The sequence below is a fragment of the Elgaria multicarinata genome, chromosome 1 (genome assembly GCF_023053635.1).
Source record: "Elgaria multicarinata webbii isolate HBS135686 ecotype San Diego chromosome 1, rElgMul1.1.pri, whole genome shotgun sequence".
Lineage (NCBI taxonomy): Eukaryota > Metazoa > Chordata > Lepidosauria > Squamata > Anguidae > Elgaria > Elgaria multicarinata.
In genome coordinates, this window is record NC_086171.1 from 27,802,920 (window position 1) to 27,825,762 (window position 22,843).

General features: G+C 41.9%; 1 protein-coding gene across 5 annotated transcripts in view; it reads right to left on the bottom strand.

Annotated features, from left to right (window-relative positions):
• EPC1 (enhancer of polycomb homolog 1) overlaps nt 1-22,843 on the bottom strand; it is a 69,543-nt gene that overhangs the window by 40,604 nt on the left and 6,096 nt on the right. For 3 of the 5 annotated variants that reach the window (XM_063125460.1, XM_063125487.1, XM_063125480.1), the window contains exon 1: nt 10,064-10,524. The exons of 1 other annotated variant lie outside the window; for it this stretch is intronic. In XM_063125460.1, coding sequence (XP_062981530.1) covers nt 10,064-10,216 — 153 coding nt within the window. In that variant the 5' untranslated portion in view covers nt 10,217-10,524. Of the gene's footprint in view, nt 1-10,063; nt 10,525-15,003; nt 15,278-22,843 lie in introns of those variants that run through there. One more of the 5 variants, XM_063125473.1, reaches the window with a different exon arrangement.

Below are 22,843 nucleotides of genomic sequence, written 5' to 3' on the forward strand. Positions count from 1 at the left end.
GCATGATTACTAGACATATCCAGAAAATGTAGCTAGGTTAGTTTCTGGCCTCCACTTTAAAAGCGTCTCTGGATTCCGCAAGTTCTAATCTAAGCAGTTACTTCTCACTTTGTTAGAGCTACGTTTCTTGAATATATTTCTGTCTATAATTATGGATAGCCTGTCTGATTGCATATCTTATAGAAAAAAGGAGGGGCAGAAGATATGCAATCAAACAGGCTATCCTGTTAGCGATTAAAAAGCTAAATCCCAAGTAAGAATGAACAGCAGTTATATATTCCTTAATTATTTAAGCAGTATCTGGCAGAGACATCTTAAATAAAGCTTATTTGTACAAACTTTTGGAGTGTAGGCAAGTATTTTATCTGTTTTCTGGACCCTGTTTGCACATATTAAATAACCCATGATTTGCAATTGTTACATGCAAACACACTCCAGGTTTTATTGTATATCTATGCTCTATTGTTTTTATATGGGTTGCTAGCCATCCTTGGCTCCTTGCAAGGAAGATTGAGATATAAAAACAAATAAATTAGTTTTTGCTATCTGCCAAAAGGTGAGCAGTGATAAAAATAGGCAAATCTCTATACTGATGATTCCAAATATTGGTCAAATCCACTGAGAAGGCATTTGGATGACACACCAGGCTCTTTGGGAGTTGTTCAACCCATGATGAGCTGCAGTACCTGCTGGACAACATTCTGAATATGTAACCCCCACTTGGGAATTGCCATGTCATACAATCTCGGCCACCAAGGGTTATTTGAGGGTTAAACAACTCTCACATGATCCTCAGTTTGTTGAAGAGTTAAGATAGGGTTCTTTAACCAGGTTCAGTGGCCAGGTTCACACGACACAGTATCTCCTGAGCAGGGGTTGAACATACAAAATGTCGCCTAGCTCACAACGCAGTTCCTGGTGAGTCATGCGAATCAGGTCGATCTCATGTGCCCTCCCACCATACATATAATGGTGGTGGGGAGAATTTTAACAAGGTTGTCCAAAGTGGACTGTAGAACTTGAGCAGCTTTTGGGGGTTGGGGGTGGAGTCTGTTCTTGAGGTCTTATCTGTTTGGGGTGAGCGGGTAGGAAGGCCAAAAAGAGTGCCTTGAATTGAATCAGTGATCTATTTACTCAAGAGTATTGTCGAACAGTTAGTCTCTCCATCACAGAAAAAAATAACACAGGATGTAACATAACTACAGGCATTGCTGTTCAGCCTTAAAGGGTGACAAAATTTTACTTTAGAGCTTTAACAAGAGAAGAACCTCTCACTAGCAGAGAAGTCTTGCAACATAAAACAAAATGCTTTTTAATGAGAGAAATCTAGCACTAGCAGCTGTTTTCTGTAGATATATCCTCAAGGAACTAATTCACAAGGCACCCCATATTATCTGGCTAGATCAGTGCATGACAGGAAAAGTAGCATGTTTAGGGTAACCATTTCGCTAGTTTCAAGTCAGTCTGATCATTTATTTCTAGAGACATATCAGTTACTCCTTGCTGATTATTTTTCAAAGAGCACAGTTAACAGTTATTCTGGCAGTGTTTTACTTTTAAAAATTTCATCTTCCAAACAACCTTGTCAATGCAGTATGAAAACTCCACTCAACAGTTCAGTTTTTAGGGGGCACTCCCCACACAAGATGTTCTAACTCCACTGTTGTGTTATTGTGGGCTACCATGGAGTTGAGTAAAAATCAATGCAACGTTTGACTGACAGTTCCTCCTCCCGATTGTATCCCATCAGCCATTGCTGCTTAAAAACAATCCTGGCGGCTCTCCCAGAGTGGCACTCCCTCCTTTTGCCGCTCTTGCCAGAGAACTCTGTAACCAGTGGGGAAAAGTCAACGCAACGCAAAACTCCACGTAACCTTCCACACACACAATGGTTGTGCAGAAACTCTCCTCTACACAGCGTGGATATTTTGTGTGGAGTGTTTTCCAAAAAACTCCACTGTTGTGTGGCATTTACCCTCCAAACACCACATTTCTCAACAGTGGTGTAAAAACTCCAGTTCTAAAACCACTGTTGAGAAACTTGTTGTCTGAACTGAGCCAGCATGTGATGAGCCTAGTATAAGAAACAATCCTATACCCTCTTAATCAGAAATAAATGCTTAAAAGGATACCTAGCCTAAATCAAATCAACTAAATCCCTTCAAAAGCTTAACACTTTGAAACTAGCACAAAGAGAAACTGTCTTTGAACAGACTGCAACTGGGAGGTTTTTTCAGAAACTAATGTCCCCCTCCCACAATAAGCTATCAGAAGCAGCTTCTCTTTTCAAGGATAAAAAATATATAAAAGTAACGAAGACAATGCTTCTAGTTTACTACCAGGAGTAATCTACTTGCAAAACACTATTTTATAGCAAGACATCTTTAGTTCTATGAGTAAGAGTTAACACTTGCACTCTGAAGCAGCATGCCTACCACTCATATTTAGCTGAAATGCCGGCACAACTCATCATAGAACTGACAATCTGTAACTATTCAGGTGTAACTGAGCTCGCAACATGAAATACCAAGGTCAAGTCATACACAAGTGCTACATTTTTATACAGAATAAAGTAACCTATAATCTGAAGATCATATTTCCATTTAAAAACAAATAATGACATCCTCTTTACATGTTAATAAGCAGTGCTTTTCACATTAGATGGTAACAGCACTGGCTGACAATTAACTTCTTCAAGGTAATGTAAAACTCAACATAGCCTGGGACTTTTATATCTCAGAGACCATCTCCCTCCCAAACATACATCCACAATTGTTGAGCTCATCACAGAAGAGCCTGCATCAGGTGTTTTTATTAGATATTATGAGCAAAAAGCATTGTCTGTGGTGTTGAAGCCCTGAGGTAGAACAACATTCCAGAAATAGGTCAGGCAAACACATCCCACCAAGACTTAATATTTAGTGTCTACTAAACAATTTTAGATTTAGAAATGCATGCAACCTTTAAGCAGGGTAAAAACGTCTGAAATGGCTTGCTGCCCTATCCAGGGTTTGTCTGGTAGACTAAGAGTTAGAAGACCTAAAGACGTTAGTGCACGCACTAGTAACTCCAAGGCTTGACTTCTGCAATGCGCTACATGAGGCTACCACTGTGCCTAGTCCGGAAACTTCAATTAGTCCAAAATATGGCAGCCAGGCTGGTCACTGGTACACCTAGAGGTGACCACATTACACCAGTTTTAAAATCTCTTCACTGGCTGCTGATTAGTTTCTGGGCGAAGTACGAAGTCTTTAAAGCCCTACACGGTTTGGGTCCAGGCTACCTGCGGGATCACCTTTTCCCGTACAAACTGCCCCGCACACTCAGGTCCTCTGGGAAGAAACTACTTCAGCTAGCAAAAACTAGATTAACAACTGTTACCTAGAGGACCTTTTCTTCTGCTGCCCCCAGATTGTGGAATGGTCTGCCGGAGGAGATTTGTCAACTTTGACAGTCTTTTAGAGTTTAAAAAAGCAATAAAGGCTAATCTATCCAGTGAAATTTTGGAATGTTTTAAGGATGTTTTAAAGATGTTTTAATCATGTGTGGAATGTTTTTAATCACTTTTTAACGTGTATTTTATATCATGTTTTTATACTGTTTGTTTTATACTTTGAATGGTTTTAGTTTTTGTGAACTGCCCAGGGAGCTTCGGCTATTGGGCGGTATAAAAATGATGATAATGATGATAATAATAATAATAATAATAATAATAATAATAATAATAATAATAATAAACGAAATGTTGTTTGTTTTCTCAATCCCTGGATTTTTTTTAACTTCCCTCTTCCTTCGCCTGCTCTCTCCTTGTTCCCCAAATGGCCTTTGCAAAGCTGTAGTACTGACAGGTAGAGCAGCTGGGTTTTTTTTAAAGACTTTTGCCCACTGTTTCTGTATGCTGTCAAACCAACCCATGGTTCTAGGCTTGCATGTAACAACCCATGGTTAAATCTGAAAGTTTCTACTCCCAGGGCTTGCCTGAGAGAGCTGAAAATGACTGAGCTCACCAGTCACAAAACTGTGAGAGAAAGAGGCAGAACTGGCATGAATACCTGGCAATTACTGATACCGTTTTATATTCAAATCTAATACCGCCTTGGAAATTTCTAAATTCTTTACCACAGTTATTTCCTTGTAGCAGAGAGTTCTTTAATTCAGCTTTCAGTTAAGTAGACATGGGCTCTGGAGGTATGATTACTCAGTTTCCCTATTTCAGTCAGAATTTGCCAATCCAGAAGCTCTAAGGAAGACGTATTTTATATTGTTTTTCTTCACCCCTCACACACCTCAAGGTTTTCTTACTCATCTCTCCTGTTCTTTCTTTTCCTTTCACACTTAACTTGTGACCTATCCCTCCACAATGAGTTACTTTCATCTCTCTCGCCTGTTGCTTTTACATTGACTTCCTCCAATAACAGCTTCCCTCTCTTATCCCCTTCCTTTTTATTCCCAGTTTTTAAATTTGTTATTAAAAATATCAGCCTTGTTCTATAACAAACTCCCACTGCCACTGCAGTCGTGGAACAGGGTGACAAAGCAAAGAGGCACTGGGCAGTCTGAAGCACTGAGACCCACCTGAAGATTGGCTAAGATCCACTGGTGGGTCCCTGCCCACCATTTGAGAAACACTGGTTTAATTAATCCAAAGTTCACAACCCAACAACAAACCATAGTTTCTCTTTCTGGGTTGTTCATGGTTAACAAACCACGGTTATCACTCTGAATTCAAACATCACAATAACCAGGAATTCAACAACCCATACCAAGGGTTAGCATTATGTGCGAACCAGGATAGTGACATTTATTTATTTAAAACATTTATATCCCCCTACAAGTTCAATCGCAGCTTTTAAAGCTCAGCTAAAAACTTTTCTTTTTCCTAAAGCTTTTAAAACTTGATGTTGTTCGGACTTTATACTGTTAGTTTTACCCTACCCTGTGCCTGTTTGCATTCTCTTCCCCTCCTTATTGTTCTACTATGATTTTATTAGATTGTAAGCCTATGCGGCAGGGTCTTGCTATTTACTGTTTTACTCTGTACAGCACCATGTACACTGATGGTGCTATATAAATAATAATAATAATAATAAGAAGAAGAAGAAGAAGAAGAAGAATATCCCGCCCTATATCAATAAGATCTCAGGGCGGCGTACAGATAAAAGCATACAGTATAAAAACAGTAAATATACACAGCTAAAAACAAATAAAACCATAAACCAAGTTAAAACAATATATAATTTAAAAGCAGCAATGAGAAAAACAGGACTATTAATCCATCCTCATATTTGAGGGGGGAAATAATTTCTAACCCACCTACATGAACCTAGAATCATAGCAAGACTGACAATGCAAATTTGTTAATGCACCAAACTTTATTGAAATTTTCTTAGGCTGCACATTCCATTTTTTAAAATTCTTCTAGCATGCTCTTATAGACAGTAATAAGACTTATTTGGAATATAGGCTTACAACTTGTGGGGGACACAAATTGTTTTGAACAAATCAGGAGAGTTAGATGCAATGCTCTTGATGGTTACTGATGGCACAGGTTCCATTAGTCTTAGTCCCCACAGTTGTTGTGACTTAACAATTAGTGCCAGTGCTTGAATTACTGTAGAAAGGTATAGGGGTCCTTAGTGAAATCCACAGACCCAGTTCCTGATTCCCTTGGTTTTAGCCTTCTAAACAGTAGCTAAGAGGACTGTCACAAACAATAAGGGAGCATCGTCACCCCCTGCAATCCAAGCACCCAATTCAAGTTAGACTATTATGTAAGGGAGTTCTTGATACAGGACAAGAAGCCAGGTGCTCAAATTTACTGTTCCAGTTACATAGCTGTATGCCTATAAAAACTAGGAAAAGACTCAAGACAGGCACTGATAGGGTAGGGCAGGAGAGATAACATATAGAAAGGAGGACAAGATGTGGGAGATTATTGATTATTCATATTCAATCTTATTTGGGAATAAGCGTCATAGAACACAGTGGGGCTTGGTTTGGGACATAAGCAGTCAATCAGGTAATGCAACTCCCTTTTCTGCACTACCAGAAGTGGTTCTCCATGAACCTGGCCAGCAAAGTACTGAGGTATCTCAGTTGAGCCAGAGCTCTTTTCTGTATGGTAAAGTAGTTTTTGACATCCATCAACATAGAAGAAAGTCAGGATCCTATTAAAGAGGATCAAGTTTTTTTTCCTGTTCTGCAATTTATACTACTACTGGCAACTGAGAACATTCGATCTCTTGCATCGTTTATGCAAAATTAGTATGAGTCATCTACCTCTGGACCTCACTCGATTTCATTCTTTGGCACCAATCTGTTAACACTAAAGCACAAATATTTTATTTGGATACCATGAATATTTATGGATATCAATTTCCTAGCCTCATTAGAAGTTAAGTGAATAAGATGGGGTGGGAGTGGAGGGAGGAATAAACACAGGGTTATATTTTCATTGATTAGTGATGTGTCTTAATCAAGAAACTATTTTTAGATATAAGCTTAAAAGGTGAATTGACTTCAAGACAGATCCTTCCTTCCAATAGTGAACTAATAGGCCCACTCAAATATAAACTACTAGCTTCTATTCAGACTCCATAAGTATGAAGAAGTACAATTCATAAATTAGATCATTTAAAAAAACAAAAACTGCTCAACAAGAAGCCATTACAGAACGCTGACAGCAGCTGAACGTATAGAGAAGAAAAAAAATGGTCTAAAGAAACCAAATGATAGGCAAACTATGGTTGAGAGTAATTGAAACGCAGAGGCTACATTCACTCACAATAAGCCAGGATCCTTGGTTTATGCTGAATTACTGAGAATTTGTAGTATACTGGTGCACATAGCTTATTTGCTCCTACTTCACTTTTCCCTTCATACTGCAAGTAAAGCAAACCAGGAAGGGATAGCTTGTTGTGAAATCTGAACCCAGGATCCTGGTTTGTTACTCCCAAAGCTTGTAAATTACTACACTATTTCATCTATCAAGGTGGTGCCCTCTAGATGTTTTGGACTCCCCAACACCCATCAGTGCCAAGCAGCATGGGATGACAGGAGTTGTAGACCAAAACATATGGAAGGGACCAGGTTTGGATAGGCTGTTCTATACTATATAGTCATTCTAAGGCTTATTTTTTCAACAAAAGCTTCCTTTCTTTTAGTTATTTATTTTTATTTATTGCATTTCTATACCGCCCAATAGCTGAAGCTCTCTGGGCGGTTCACACCCCCAGAGATAACACTTATTTAGTTAAATAACACTTATTTAGTTAGATTAAACCAGTCCAAATAGAATGGACAGTAGGTTCTTTACACTCCAAGCAGTTAGGCTGCCATTACTGTCTATTTACCTCAGAACATTCCCATTAGCCCGGTTTGCACATAACAACAAACCAGGCATATTTTAAACCCTGGATTGACATGAATCATGTTCATGCAACTCAATTGCTTCCACTTATTTTATTTACTTAAAATATTTCTTGGCCACCTTTCAAGGCAGAATCTTCCCCTGCCAGTAAGAGTGGCTTGTTTGGTGTGACAGCTAAACCCAAAGCTCTAGCTTGTCTCTCCCCTGACAAGCCAGAGCTGGAGCACAAGATTAAACCTGGGTTACATTTCAGCTTTTGTTTAAACAAACCAGATAATTTGCATAAATGCACACAGACTGATTTACCTCTATAGACCTTGCAATCCCTAAACCACTTAGCTGGAAGCAACCCCTATGGAATTTAGTGGGTCTTACTTCTGAGTAAACATGTAAAGGATTGCACTGTTAATCTGCTTAAATTATGTCAGCAGGATTTGAAGCCTAATTATGTCCTTATCCTCTCTTATTCAGAACCATCTACCTATATGGGTGCAAATGCATAAATTTAGTATGAAGAAAACAAAATCTTATAATTATAGAGGCTGATTTTCACAATATTAGTCCCCTGACACTGATGCTCAAACAGAAATAAAATGCAATAGGCCTCACTGCTTCCTTTGAACTTTATCCTAAGAATTAAGTCCCATCCTTTACTCTTAAGTAAGGTTTGAATTCATAGAACTGCTGCCTTAGCATTAGTCCTGGTTTCTTCATGTGCACCATATAATCAGACCATGCTGACATTTGCTGTTTAAATGGAATTTGCATTTTGTCTGGGTTCACAACACTGTAAGGTAGCAGAAGTAAGCATGCAGCAGATCAGTCTTAAAAACCCCACTGCTAAGGATGCTATGACACATTCAATCAAGGCCATTATACGACATTTATAGTGAAGTACTAGGAGTGTTCTGTGGCAAAGATAATTAATTTCACATGAACAATCTAGCTTTCTATTTAAAAAATAACATCACCCAAACCATGCAGTCATGAAAGTGTTATACAATAGCAACAGGAATTGTACAAGCTCCTACATGCTAAAGAGTTTACCACATAGAATCATAGAATAGCAGAGTCGGAAGGGACCTACAAGGCCATCGAGTCCAACCCCCTGCTCAATGCAGGAATCCACCTTAAAGCATCCCTGACAGATGCTTGTCCAGCTGCCTCTTGAATGCCTCTAGTGTGGGAGAGCCCACAACCTCCCTAGGCAATTGGTTCCATTGTCGTACTGCTCTAACAGTCAGGAAGTTTTTCCTGATGTCCAGCTGGAATCTGGCTTCCTTTAATTTGAGCCCGTTATTCCGTGTCCTGCACTCTGGGAGGATCAAGAAGAGATCCTGGGCCTCTTCTGTGTGACAACCTTTTAAGTACTTGAAGAATGCTATCATGTCTCCCACATTTCCAAGTATTTCTGTAAGCCTGAATTAGTAAACCCATATTTCAAGAACTTTGAGTTCTTTCATACGTTATTAACATGTTTAGTAACTTAAAAATTGTCATCCCACTAAACTATTAGGAAACATTCTATAGACATGTAGGATATATTTAAAAGACCCAAATTGCGTATTATTTAGACACATCTAATGGATTTCTTTCTTGGGTCGAAACTTAGCCTCTACCTTCAAAGATTACAAGAACCGGAGTGTTTAACAAAGATGCAAAGCTGGCTGTTCTTTACCAGATAAAAAGGAGTAATGTCATGGCTTTTAACCACTGGTTTGTATCTCCGCTAGCGCTCAAGATATAGCTGTATTATTGTTGACAATTCCAACAGGCGTCAGGACATGAGGAACTTCAGTTAAATCAAGCAGAAGTGGCCAGACTTGTTTCATTTGGAAGGGCTGCTCTTCCACGCGACTGTAAGTTAACTACAAACTAACGTGAACTTGACAGGGGCGTCTTCTGATAGCAAGCAACAAACACTGGGGGAGAGGGGCAGGAAAAGGGCATATCACCCTAAAGCTCTTAATTTGGAAAGCAGGCGCCTGCATCAGGGAGCTTTCTGCACGGTTACCTCACAGGCTGAACCAGGCGTATTACAGGCAAGATTTGTGTATCTCTGCATTTACAGTGGAAGAGCCTGCGCTATGCTACCAGACTGATTAGTACAATTCCCCCTGAAAACTAGCGGATACAAGTCTAGTTCTGATGTCAAACCCTAAGGAGGCTGCTCGCGAAGCAGAGAAAACACGCCGAGAAGCCACATGGGCAGCCTGAACTTCCTCACGCTGTTGGGTTTTTATTTTTCCCCACCCGTGCCGGCTTTTGACAACTCAAAGACACCATCTAGCGCCCAAATGGGGATACTTCACCGCTAGGCTCGCGCTCTCGAAGCTGCTTGCTGCACAAGGCCCAGCCCAACAAACTAAAGCACAACAAAATGGCGGCCAGCCGCCGCGTCACGTGACCCCCTTTGTGCCTTTCGGGGGGCTGAGGAGAGCTCGGCCGGCGGCCTTGGCACTCGGGCCGAGAGCGAAAGAGACCTCAGGGGGGCCTCCCAGAGGGGCGGCGACGGGGCATTTGGGGTTCAGCGTCGCCCTCTCTCCCCTAGGGAGGGGGGAAAAGAGGGAGGAAGCGGGGAGAAAATGGCGGCCATTTTGTGCTTGCGCAGAGGCAATGGTGGGGGCCCGGGTGCAGGGCGATGGCGGGGCCCGGCTCGGCCGGAGTAGGGATGGGAGGGGGTCTCTCACGTACCGACTCCTCTTCCTTCTCCATGCCCGTGGGCATCTGCGGCACGGCCCGGTTGATGGAGGCATACTCGGCCAGGTCGGGCAAGTCCTCGCAGCGGAAGACGGGAAGCGGCTTAGACGCGTCCAGCGCCCGGGCCCGGAACGACAGTTTGCTCATGTTAGTCGTCGGCGGCTGCAACTGCTATGGCGGCTGCTGCTCCGGCTAAGGAGGGGGGGGAGGCAGCGAGAGCGCTCCGAGCTGAGAGCCGGATCCCGCCGAGCGCTCTCATGGAGGGACCGGGGCTCCCGCGACAGGGCGGGGCTCGCTCCGAGGCGGGTCCCAGCAGCGCCGGCTGGCGCGGCTAGGCTGGGGCGCCGATTTCTCTCCTCCGCCGCTCCGGCTCTGCTCAATACGCCACGGCCAACATGGCGGACATTAAACCTCGACTGGCCGCCTCTTTCAGCCAACCCCAGCGCCACAGCCATTCCCACACTGCATCGCGCAAAGGCGCGGGCACGGCGCTGCCGAGGGGGGGGGGAGAAGGGGCGCGCGGCGCGGGCACGGAGAGGGACGGGCACGAAAGAGCGGGAGAGCTCGAGTTTTGACTGTCTCTGCCCGGGGATGAAGAAGGTCCGGTCTCCCGGCCCGAAGCCGTCACTGACTGGGAGTCCCCTTCGCTGTGATGCACCCGAGAGACTGACCCAACCGCACTCGGGAGTCCCCTCACACGCTGGGAAATGGGAGGACGAAGGACGACTCCGTCACTGCCGCCTGGAGGAAGGCACAGGAGCACACGCACACACAAAGCCTCAACACTCGCGGCTGGGGGAGACTAGGAACATCCCCTTAGCCGAAGGCAGGTTGCTCCACAATACGAAGAGCATAGCATGGCTCCCTGCCACTCTCACAACCCTGTTTTGTTTTGAAATTATACGGGTTTACCCGGACATCAGTAGGACGGGCCTCCCCTCTATTCTCTCTAAGCCATAATTTCTTCCCCAATCCTACTCTACTCTGTTCTCTACTCTGTAAGCCCGGCTCTGTGACATCAAAAAATTCTATAGAATTTGACTGGGAAGAATGTATGTGCCCAATGATACACGAAGTTATTTAAGACTTGTGGCACTTTAAAAAAAAGACAAGATTATTTAAGGTTCTGATGAAGTAGACCCAGTCCGTCAGATCTAAGAAGTGTCAACCTCAAATTGGCAGATCTATATACACATGGAAGTAGGGGGAGATGCAAATAGGGAATTTAAATGCTGAAAGGTACGGACTGATAATTGCATTAGCAGTTGCCATCCACAAGATGTTGGGGCAATAACGCAATCGTTGGAAGTGTGAGTTGATTAACATATTGAAATGCACAAAAATACAGGCAATGGTTGTCACTCACAAAACATTATTGGGTGATAACATGGACATCATTGCAATGGTGAGCGGATGGACAAATGTAGTACAAATTTTTTTTAAACCAACTTTGTCCCTATTCAAACCATAGGAAATAGAATTGAATTTCTTGATGAACTACATTGTAACACTGTCCAAGTTATCATCAAGTTTTGAGAAGGGCAACTGTTCACTGCCTGTACTTTCCTGTATTTCATTTCCCTCTGGCAATACTGTTCACATCTCTCCCCCCCCACTCCACTGCATGTGTATAGAGATTGGCCAATTTGAGGTTGACACTTTGTGGATTTGATGAAGTGGACAGTGCCCATGAAAGCTTATGCCAGCATAAATAAATTTGTTAGTCGTTGAGGTGCCACAAGACTCTACTGTTTTTGCTGCTACAGACTAACTGCTCTGGAAATTGTTATGAAGATGTTTGCAATTTTATATGCAATATTTTAAGCTTAACTCCCATTTCCAAAACCTTTAAAAAAGGGAGGGGGTATATGCACTGTTTGCCAAAACAGAAACCTTGAAAAAAGTCACTGCCACTATCTGCCTTAAATTGTTTAACTGTTGTGTGTGTGTGTGTGTGTTTACTACTAACTGTATGAAATAAACTTTTTGAATTTGGTCCTCTTTTAAACTCATCCTACCTTCCACCACCCCTTAATCTGCTAGCAGGAAACTTTTGACAATTAGATGCATAAGCGCCTCACACACTGCTGCCTAGAACCAGGTTTGCAAGTAATGGTGAACTATGGGTTAATCAACCCATAGTTAACTGTAGCCACGCCAGAGCGAGTGTGCTGCATCTCCCATGCTCATCACTTTCACTTTACATCTGCTTTCTAAAACAACCAGGAACACCATGGGTTGTTATCATGATATGTGAAACCAGCACTCTGGATTGTTTAGAGTTTAACTAGTTTTAACCCAACAACTCCTTGTATCAGAAAGCGGGCAAATGGAAGTCCACATGCTCCCTCGCACTCAGAAACAGCCCATGGTTTCTTAAGCATAGGTTATCTGATTATGCAAACTTGGCCTAGATGTAGCTGCTGCTGCTGCTGCCTATCTGATCTGATAGCATGAGATGAATATGACATTTTCAGCCTTGTTCTTATAGAACAGTAGATGGGGTAGTAAATCTATGGCTAGATTTTATACTTCAGACCACAAAGTGGGAGCTTATGACAGAATGTTCCTCATTTCAAAAAATCATAAGTAGGCATGCCACAGAGAAGCATACCTTTCTGGTCTTCAACATGCTACATTTCTATGTATAGGAATGTTCATTATAAGGATGTACTCCATCATTCCACCTACACACCGAAATAGAACCAGTCTAGATACCAGTTTATTCCCTCATCTGGAGATTCTGAAAATTAGGCTTCAACTAGGGAAGGAGGCAGTAGGACATGAAGAAACTACTGTGGAGAGAAGGTTCTATGCAGTCCTTGCCTCTTTGCAGCTTTTCCATGGTTAGCTTAGCATTTTTGGTGGCTGTAATACTGAATCTTTGTGAAGTCGTTCCCCAGAACTTCACATCCCATTCTGTGTCCTTTGCATTTCTCGTGGAGGGGGGACCTCAAAATTTCTAAGCCACAGTGGCAAGAGGAATGTTTTACTAAGGCCCTTTCTACACCTAAGGGTTATCCCAAGAAAATGGAGGGATCGTCCCAGCCTGCTCCTGGGATCCCCTGTGTGGCATTTGGATGCACAGGGATGATCCCTGGAAAAATCCAAGGTGTAGAAAGGGCCCAAGTGGACTCTGGTCCAAGAAAACCTAGAAAATGCTAGCATATAACAAGTCTGTTTGGGTTTTTATTTGCAACAGACTAACATGGTTATCCTGTTGAAAACACATAAAAACAAAGTTTACAGCTTAAAGCAATGGACTTCATGCTGTGGTAGTCCAGGCTGAATATAACATATTGATAGAAAAAAATAGGTGTACATGTTAAATTCTTTAGAGAAATACTAACCCTTTTGCAAGTTTGAGTGACACTATCCCAATCCTATCCAGTTAGGCAAACACTTTAAGGTTGCAATTCCTTACAAAAAAACCACAATAAGTCTGATTATACTAGGCATGCATGCATAGGACTAGCTTACAAACATACTAATAGTCAAGATCTGATTTCCATGCAATTACCTCACATAAAAGTGTGACTAGCCACTTACCCATTCATAAATCTTTCAATGCGTTTTCCAATTATTATTATAAATTATTATAATTTATATCCCACCTTTTTCTTTTGCAAAGAACCCAATGTGGCTTACATGGTCCTCCTCCTCTCCTTTGTACCGTCATAACAATCCTTCAACAATCCCAGTTGAATTTTAAGATGCCTTTTAATACCGTGCTGCTTTTAATAATGTATTAGTTTTAAATGTTTTAATCAATTATATGTATTTTATGGCATTTGCATTTGTGTTGTACCCTGCCTCAATCCAGAGGGAGAGGTGGGTAACATTATTATTATTATTATTATTATTATTAATAATAATAATAATGTGGGTTATGCTGAGAGTTAGGGAACAGTTCAAAATCACCCAGTGAGCTTCATGGCCAAGTTGGGATTAGAACCTGGATCTCCTGAGTCCCACTACACGATATTGGCTCTCAGTTTCAACGACGTGCCAGGTTTACCATGGGTTGTTTAATCCCTGGCGAACCAGAGCAAGCATTATGTACAGTATGTAAACCCGACCCAGGTGGGGTGGGGTTGTTGCCATGTCGTGTGAATCCAGCCATTGTGGGTTATTTGAAACTTAAACAACCCCACATAACCCTAATACAAATTGGGGATTGTATGTTCAAAATAGCGCCTGGCACGCACTGCGATTCATCAAGGATTAAACAACCCAGGATGAGCGCGGCATGTCATGCAAAGCAGCCCTACGTGAAACTGCTTAAGCAGATTGGACACATTTTGGGGTGCCAAGCAGAAGATTAACCTTCAAGCAGGAGATGGGCTACAGGACCCATTGACTTTTTTGCAGCTCTACTTTTTCCAACTCTTTTTTACATTTCATGTGGGGACTCATAAATTTTCCAGTGAAATGTTTCAGACAAGGGGTAGGTAGGAAACCAGAGATAAACATACATGAATACCAGGGGCAACTTGGGATTTCTAGAAATCTCCACAGCTTAGTTTTTAAGGAGCAGCTGCATTGGCTCTACAAGGTATGAATTTTGGGGAGCTTGAGATGTTCGATTCTTACTTTCTGTGGGGATGAATTGTGCAAAATAATGTATAAAGCCTGATGGAATAATGCCAGTGATGGAAGAGGAACTATTAGTAGATATCTCTATCAGGGTTTCGTAAATCAAATATTCAAGAAGTTTTAAGAAAGAATAAAACAGCATAATTTCTGATGTTTTAATCATCTTCACACAATCACATAAGATATCCCCCCTTTTTGCTGAATTATAATCTGATATTATGCATGTTTACATGGTAGTTCAATTAAGCATGCATATTATTTCAGCCTTAGTTTAATGATTAAACCAGATTTCTTTCCCGAAATTCTGAGAAATATCTATTTTACATATTGCTACGTACCTCATGCTCCAATGGGAGGCTAAATTGTCTTTCAGCATGGTGCTGAATGTCTTCTCAAAAGGAAAACCCAACTGAGTTCAATGAGCCTGCTCCCAAAAAGGTTGACAAGATTGCACTGTAAGTACAGGTGATGCTGTGAAGCCATTTTGTGGATCATAAGGAAATGACAGAGATCATGCTCTACATAAAAATCAGATATATAGGTTTAGTTTAAGGTTGTAGCAGAAGGTTCTCAAAAATCCACAAAGGGACAACTAATGTTGTTTTCCTTTGCTTATATGAGGACAGCCAGGATGGAACCATTGTACTTATTCATCTTAGATCAAGGACCTCTACAAATGAGAAAAACTAAATGGGACACGGTAGTTTTAGTGATGCTCTGATTTGTTGCAAACACAGATCATGGACTGATACAGATAATTTTGGCAATTTATAAATTTTAGCTAATGCAAATGAATGATTTAAGTATTCATTACGGATTATGTACTATAAAATGGCTATTCATGCTATGTCAAAATCAGCATTCAGTGTACCATATCTGGACAAAAGAGTGTGTCGATAAGATAATCAACCCTATAGAAGAAAAGACACAGACCAGAAGTAAAGTATTAGGAATATCAATAGCATTCTAGAAAGAAGATTAATCTTGGGACTGTCTTTAATTTATCTTCTATGTCTTTAAATCTGAAAGAGTAATGGATGAGTAAAATCTGTTTTGTAGGATCCCCCAAACATAAGAGGAGTATAACCTGATGGACCCAGGTTCTGGTCACTCATGTTGACAACTGATAAAAAAAAAAAAAAACCTGGGAAAATTGCAACACAGAGGTCTTGCATGAGAAGCCCTGATAAACTGGAATAACAGTAACACTTTTTTCCTCTGTCACAAAGGTTCAATGATCCTAAAACCAAATCCTTCTTCCAAAGCTGCAGTATTGTGCTCCTCCTCCTGAGTAAATGAGGAATAAAGACTCAGACTTATTAAATCTCATCTACAGCACAAAAACAACACCTGGGATGCACCCAAGCCTCTTGATCTGACCAGGAGCACAAGATAGTTCACAGATCCCTAAGGAGCCAAAGATGCCTTTACTTACCAACCACGCGGAAGAATTCACAAGTTAGCTATATTTCCTTCTCCAAATACAGGACTATTATAAACGGTTTTTTTCTAACAGAAAGTTGAGAGATACAACTGGATTTTGGGGATATGATAAACTTTTAGCAAAAAGGAGTCCCCATATTTTTAACAATGCATTAGCCTCCCATCAGTGCAACCTTAATATGAATGATTCTCTGCCTTCTCTGAAATAACTGGGTGTTTTTTTTCATTGTCTCCAAGCACTCACAGAAATGTGGAAATACTCTAGTCCCTTTGGGATTATTCCTGTGAAGGTCAGGCAGCCTGATCTATAATGGTGCTTTTGATGTAAACTTTGGGAAGGGTGGACTGTACTGCTGCAGCTAAAGCAGTAGCCTAAATCTGCCAAATAAGTCTGTCTCTGCCTCTTTAGAAGGCCCAATGTAAGAAAAAGGTCAGAAATGGCTTATTTACAATTAGCCAAACACCATTACATATGTGTGTGTGTGTGTAATCAAATAAGGCTGTAATCCTATGCAGACTTACTTAGGAGTAAGCCCCATTGAATTCAATGGGTTTACTTCCAAGTAGACATACAGAGAATTGCACTGTTAATTTACTTAAGGCTATCTACCAGTTTGCATTGGCTTACTTGACACTTTTGAGACCGTTCAGCCACTAGGATAAAAAAATAACAGGGCTATCCATACCTATTACCTCTGCAGTGCCATGACTGCAGCATTGCACAAACGAGGTCCCAAACTACAGAAACAAATAGATGATCAATACTACTTGGAAGATGGCACTCTTACAGACCAATGCTCAACACATTGGGTTTGGAACCAGAATAAGATAGTTGGAATGAAATCCTATCAATTTCAGTGTGAACTAAGTCATGACTAACTTGTCCCATTTATTTCAATGGGACCTAAATTCAACTGATTTGCAGTGCAATATTTACTCAGAAGTCCCATTGTATTCAATGGGGCTTACTCCCAGCTAACAGTGCACAGAATTGCAACCTTAGTCTGGATCCTACCCATCATGTGGAACTCTGTCATATTGTTTTCAGTGAAAATTCTTATAGATTTTAAGTTTCCTACATGCAGAGATTTGTTTCTTTTTGTATTCTGTGAAGTGCTACATACTTTGATGATGCTATATAAATAAGTATATTTAAGTGTTACAGATCAGGATACGTGTGTACAAAATGTTTTATAGTACTACTGCTTTAGTATAAAAGAGGAAAGAAAATGAGAATTTGCCTTGTCTTGATTGTTCATTATTGAGTATTTTGATACCAGAATTCCTCATTTATTTATTTATTTATTTATTTATTACATTTCTATACCGCTCAATAGCCGGAGCTCTCTGGGCGGTTCATAAAAATTAAAACCATTCAAAGTATAAAACCACAGTATAAAACCATAATATAAAATACAATATAAAAGCTCAACCAGATAAAAACAGCAGCAATGCAAAATTACAAATTTAAAACACCATGTTAAAATGTATTTATAGATTGTTAAAATGTTGGGAGAATAAAAAGGTCTTCACCTGGCGTCTAAAAGCATATAATGTAGGTGCCAAGCGAACCTCCTTAGGGAGCTCATTCCACAGCCAGGGTGCCACAGCAGAGAAGGCCCTCCTCCTGGTAGCCACCTGCCTCACTTCCTTTGGCTGGGGCTCACGGAGAAGGACCCCTTAGGATCCGGGCAGGTACATATGGGAGGAGGCGTTCCTTCAGATAACCTGGCCCCAAGCCGTTTAGGGCTTTAAATGTTAATACCAGCACTTTGAATCGGGCCCGGGCCTGGACCGGCAGCCAATGAAGCTGGAAAAGGACTGGCGTAATGTGGTCTCGTCAGCCAGTCCCTGTTAGTAAGCTTGCTGCCCTGTTTTGTACCAGTTGAAGTTTCCGGACCGTTTTCAAAGGCAGCCCTACATATAATGCATTGCAGTAATCCAAACGAGAGGTTATCAGAGCATGGATAACTGTAGCTAAGCTATCTCTGTCCAGATAAGGGCGCAGCTGGTATATCAGCCTAAGCTGATAAAAGGTGCTCTTTGCCACTGAGTTCACCTGTGCCTCAAGTGACAGTTCTGGATCCAAGAGCACCCCCAAACTACGGACCTGATCCTTTAGGGAGAGTGCAACCCCATCCAGGACAGGGCAAACATCACCTCGCCGGACAGATGAACCACCTGCTAACAGAACCTCCATCTTGTCTGGATTGAGTTTCAGTTTATTAGCCCTCATCCAGTCCATTACTGTGCCAAGGCACTGGTTCAGAACAGCCACTGCCTCACCTGGGTTTGATGAAAAGAAAATGTAGAGCTGGGTATCATCCGCATATTGATGACACCTCAGTCCACATCTCCGGATAACCTCCCCCAGCGGCTTCATGGATATGTTAAACAGCATAGGGATAAGATAGAGCCCTGTGGAACCCCATAGCTTAGGAGCCACGGCACAGAGCAATAATCCCCCAGCACCACCTTCTGGAATCGGCTATCCTAGTAGGAGCGGAACCACTGCAACGCAGTACCTCCAACTCCCAGCTCAGACAACCTATCCAGAAGGATACCATGGTCGATGGTATCGAAGGCCGCTGAGAGGTCCAGGAGAACCAACAGGGTCACACTCCCCCTGTCTCTCTCCCGGCAGAGGTCATCCCACAGGGCGACCAAGGCAGTTTCCGTTCCAAAACCAGGCCTGAAACCCGATTGAAATAGATCTAGATAATCCGTTTCATTCAAGAGTGCCTGGAGTTGTCCTGCAACCACCCGCTCAAGCACCTTGCCCAAGAAAGGGATATTAGCCACCGGCCTGTAGTTGTTAACATCCTCCGGGTCCAGGTTAGGCTTCTTCAGGAGTGGTCTAATTGCCGCCTCTTTTAAAGAGACCGGCACCACTCCCTCTCTCAAGGAGGCATTTACAACCTCCTGGACCCAGCCGGCAATCCCCTCCTTATTTGATGTAATGAGCCAAGAGGGTCAAGGGTCAAGCACACAGGTGGTCGACCGGACTTGGCCAAGCACCTTGTCCACATCCTCGGGCCTCACTAACTGAAACTCATCCAATAAAACTGAACCAGACAGCGCTCTGAATGCCTCTACTAGTGGAGCTGCATTAAGTGTGGTGTCCAATTCATGACGAATCTGAGCGACTTTATCTTCAAAGTGCCGTGCAAACTCATCACAGCGTGCTACCGAGGGTTCCACCATCTCTCGCCCTGGCCCAAAGTGTAACAGGCCACGAACCACCCGGAAAAGCTCCGCCGGACGACACTGAGAAGATGCAATGCTGGTGGAAAAGAACTGTCTCTTTGCCACCCTCACCGCCACAGAATAGGCTCGACAGTGAGCTCTAGCCCGTGTTCGATCAGACTCAGCACGAGTTTTCCTCCACCTGCGTTCTAGCCGTCTCCCCTCTTGCTTCATTGCCCTCAGCTCAGGTGTATACCAAGGAGCTGACCGGGCTCTGCTCGGGTGTCAATCGCCCAAGTCATCTCTGCATTCCACAGAGCAACCTGGGCTTCGACAGGAGCACCAGCCATACCAGCAGGAAAATCCCCCAGAGCCCTCTGGAATCCATCGGAGTCCATTAGCCTCCGGGGGCGGACCATTTTAATAGGCCCCCCACCCTTGCAGAGGGGAAAGGCTGCCGAAAGTCTAAACCTCAATAGGAAGTGATCTGACCATGACAAGGGGGTAGATGTTAATTCCCCCACTTTCAGATCACCATCCTCCTGCCCAGTCGAGAAAACCAAGTCAAGTGTGTGTCCCTTTGCATGTGTTGGGCCGATGACATGTTGAGACAGCCCCATGATTGTTATGGCGGCCATGAAGTCCTGAGCCGCCCCGGATACAGGAGCCTCAGCATGGAAGTTGAGATCCCCCAGAACCATCATCCTGGGGGTCCTCAACACCAGATCCGAGACAACCTCCGTCAGCTCAGGCAGGGAGACTGTTGGGCAGCGGGGTGGACGGTACACCAGCAGAATCCCTAATCTGTCTCGAGTACCCAACACACAGTACAAACACTCCAGACCAGTACTCGTTTGAACAGGAAGCCTAGAGAGGGAGATTGTATTTCTATAGACCACGGCAAACCCCCCTCCCCGGCCCTCAAGTTAGTGCTGGTGCTGCACCGAATACCCAGGAGGGCAAAGCTGGGTGAGAGTAACCCCTCCCAGTTCACCCACCCAGGTCTCCGTGATACATGCCAGGTCAGCCCCCTCATCCAAAATCAAATCATGGATGAGGGAGGTTTTATTTTGGACCGACCTGGTGTTCAGCAGAAGCACAACCAAACCCGAGGGCAAGCTGGTAAGGCTGCCAGGAACCATTTGGTTGGGGGGGGAAACCAGAAGAGGGGATAGCTGTAAGAAATTTTGAATTAGGACAACTAAGATTACATTGAAGCACAAACTCATGTACTCTGGTTTCTTCTTTAATTGACAACTTTTTAATCAGTGACTGCAATGATCAAATTATATAAACCTTTTAAGAACTACTCAGGATCACATAGCTATGTTTGCTTTTCCTTAAGAAGAAAAATAAATGCTAGGATGTTGCTTTTCCCACTTCTGAAACAAAGTTTCCTTATGATTTCAGCTAAGATGGTGGAAATTTTAAACTTCAGAAAGAATTTGCAGTGAAGAATTAGAAAGATGACATCACTGAATATGCTTCTTTGTTCTCCATACTCTTAAACATAAAAAGTCTTAAAATGAAAAACATGTTCTATCTAAAAAGTATTTTGGCTGAAGCCTGTTATCTCAAAATGGTAGTGCCTTCCTTGCCTTTCGATTTAGGCATTTTTATGTTGCAGTTCAAAGCCAAAGATTTCTGTAATATAATGAAATTATTATTATTGACTGCTTTTTGCAGACAATTAATTGTATGATGATGTTCTTGATAGGTAAACCTGGCTATGATTTAAATCATTCAATCAAATAAAGGTATTCTTAGCAATCTAAGATTATTTTAATTGTAAGGACAACTTTTCTTTTTCAAAAACGTTCAAAAAAAATCTTCACAAATTTTCCAAATGCAAGCACTTTACTGACCAAAACCCAGACACATCTTTAATTTTGGTCTGTAGTAAAAAGAACATCATGAAGTTAATCAGGGGAACCTGTCATTATTTAGTACATTTATATCGCACCTTACTTTCAGCATAGAACTCAAAATGGTACATACAGGTTTCCTAAGTGGTCTCCTATCCAAGCACTGAGCAGACTCACAGAGCTTAGCTCCATCAAGGTTCATGTGCCTTTAGACCAGTCTTCTCCAATCTGGTGCCCTCCAGATGTTTGGGACTTCAGCTTTTATCAGCTCCAGCCACCTTGGCCAATGATGAGGATTACTGGGAGTTTCAGTTCAAAGCATCTGGAGAGCACCAGGCTGAGGGAGGCTGCTTTAGACCATGCATCCTAGGACATATATTATTTAACCTACACATATGAAGTTGCTGGGAGGAATAATGCCAAAATATGGTACAGGGTTTCATCTTTAAAGACTTAAAACAGCCTGAGATCCAAATAGCTAAAATAATGTCTCTCTGTATACCAGCCTGCGCATGTTTTAAGATCTGCTGTGGAGGCTCTTCTCAAAGAACCTTCCACATATCATATGTTAACAAGGGACAGAGCCCTTATGGAATTCTCTCCCCATAGAAGTGAAACTGGTGCTGACTTTAATATCTTTCTGGCACCAGGTTAAAACACTTATTTGCTCAAGCATTTCAGACAATTAGTTTATTCCTTTATATTTTACTGCTTTTTAAATTACAAAATACAACTTTATGTGGCTACTGAGCATGCCCAGTCCTCTTTGGGCCATTTTTTAGGTTTCTTCACCCACTTAGGTTGTTGGGGTTTTGAAAGAAGATTTTGTTTTACTTCTATAAACCTTGGGGATTAGAGCATACTTCCCTCTTGAAAGATCCCATTTTGTCTCCATTTCTTTGGACACTCACCAGTTGAATTTACTATTAGAGAGTAAGGAAGGTGATAAAGTTTTAAAAAGGGAGTAAATGTATTTGTTGATGTTTTACAGCTGCCACAAAAGCAGTATCTGGATAGTCTCTCTGAACTGTTATGCAACGGACTGAGTGCTTCATTGGATAAAGATATCAATACCAAGATCAGTACCGACTAGAACATAAATATCCTTGCTGTTATAAAAAAGATGTTTATAATTACAATTGAAGTGCTTAGAGAAAATATCCCTCTGCTTCTAACTTAGCCAACAGGTTTATTCAAAGGTTTTCTAAACAAATAATCTTTCCCCTGTGCTTCTCTTTTTACTCCTTAACTAGGTTGCCCAATTTTCAGAAGAGTCCACTAAAATGGTGCTTAGTCACTCTAAAAACATTGTTTCATCTATGTCAAGAGTTTGGAAAAAAATGCTTCTCCAAGTATTTATAGTTCTTGTGCAACTATAATGAGCTATTTATTTTTCTACACGTCATCCAAATCATATACCCAGGAACCTAGAATTATTCAATCACCTTTAAAATGCTTATTGTTATAAACATGTTTCTGGCTTTACTCAGAGTCTAAAGTAATCTGCAGAGTTTGAATTGTTAATGGTAAAGAACAGTTAGATTGGTAGAAATTAGGGCAACAGGTGCATGTGAGTAGGGAATTAAACAGGAAGTCAAGATCAAAGGACTGGTAGCAGTATAAGGCACAAAAATCACATTGCCTGAACAATTTACAGTTTCTACAGACACTATCTGCCCATTTT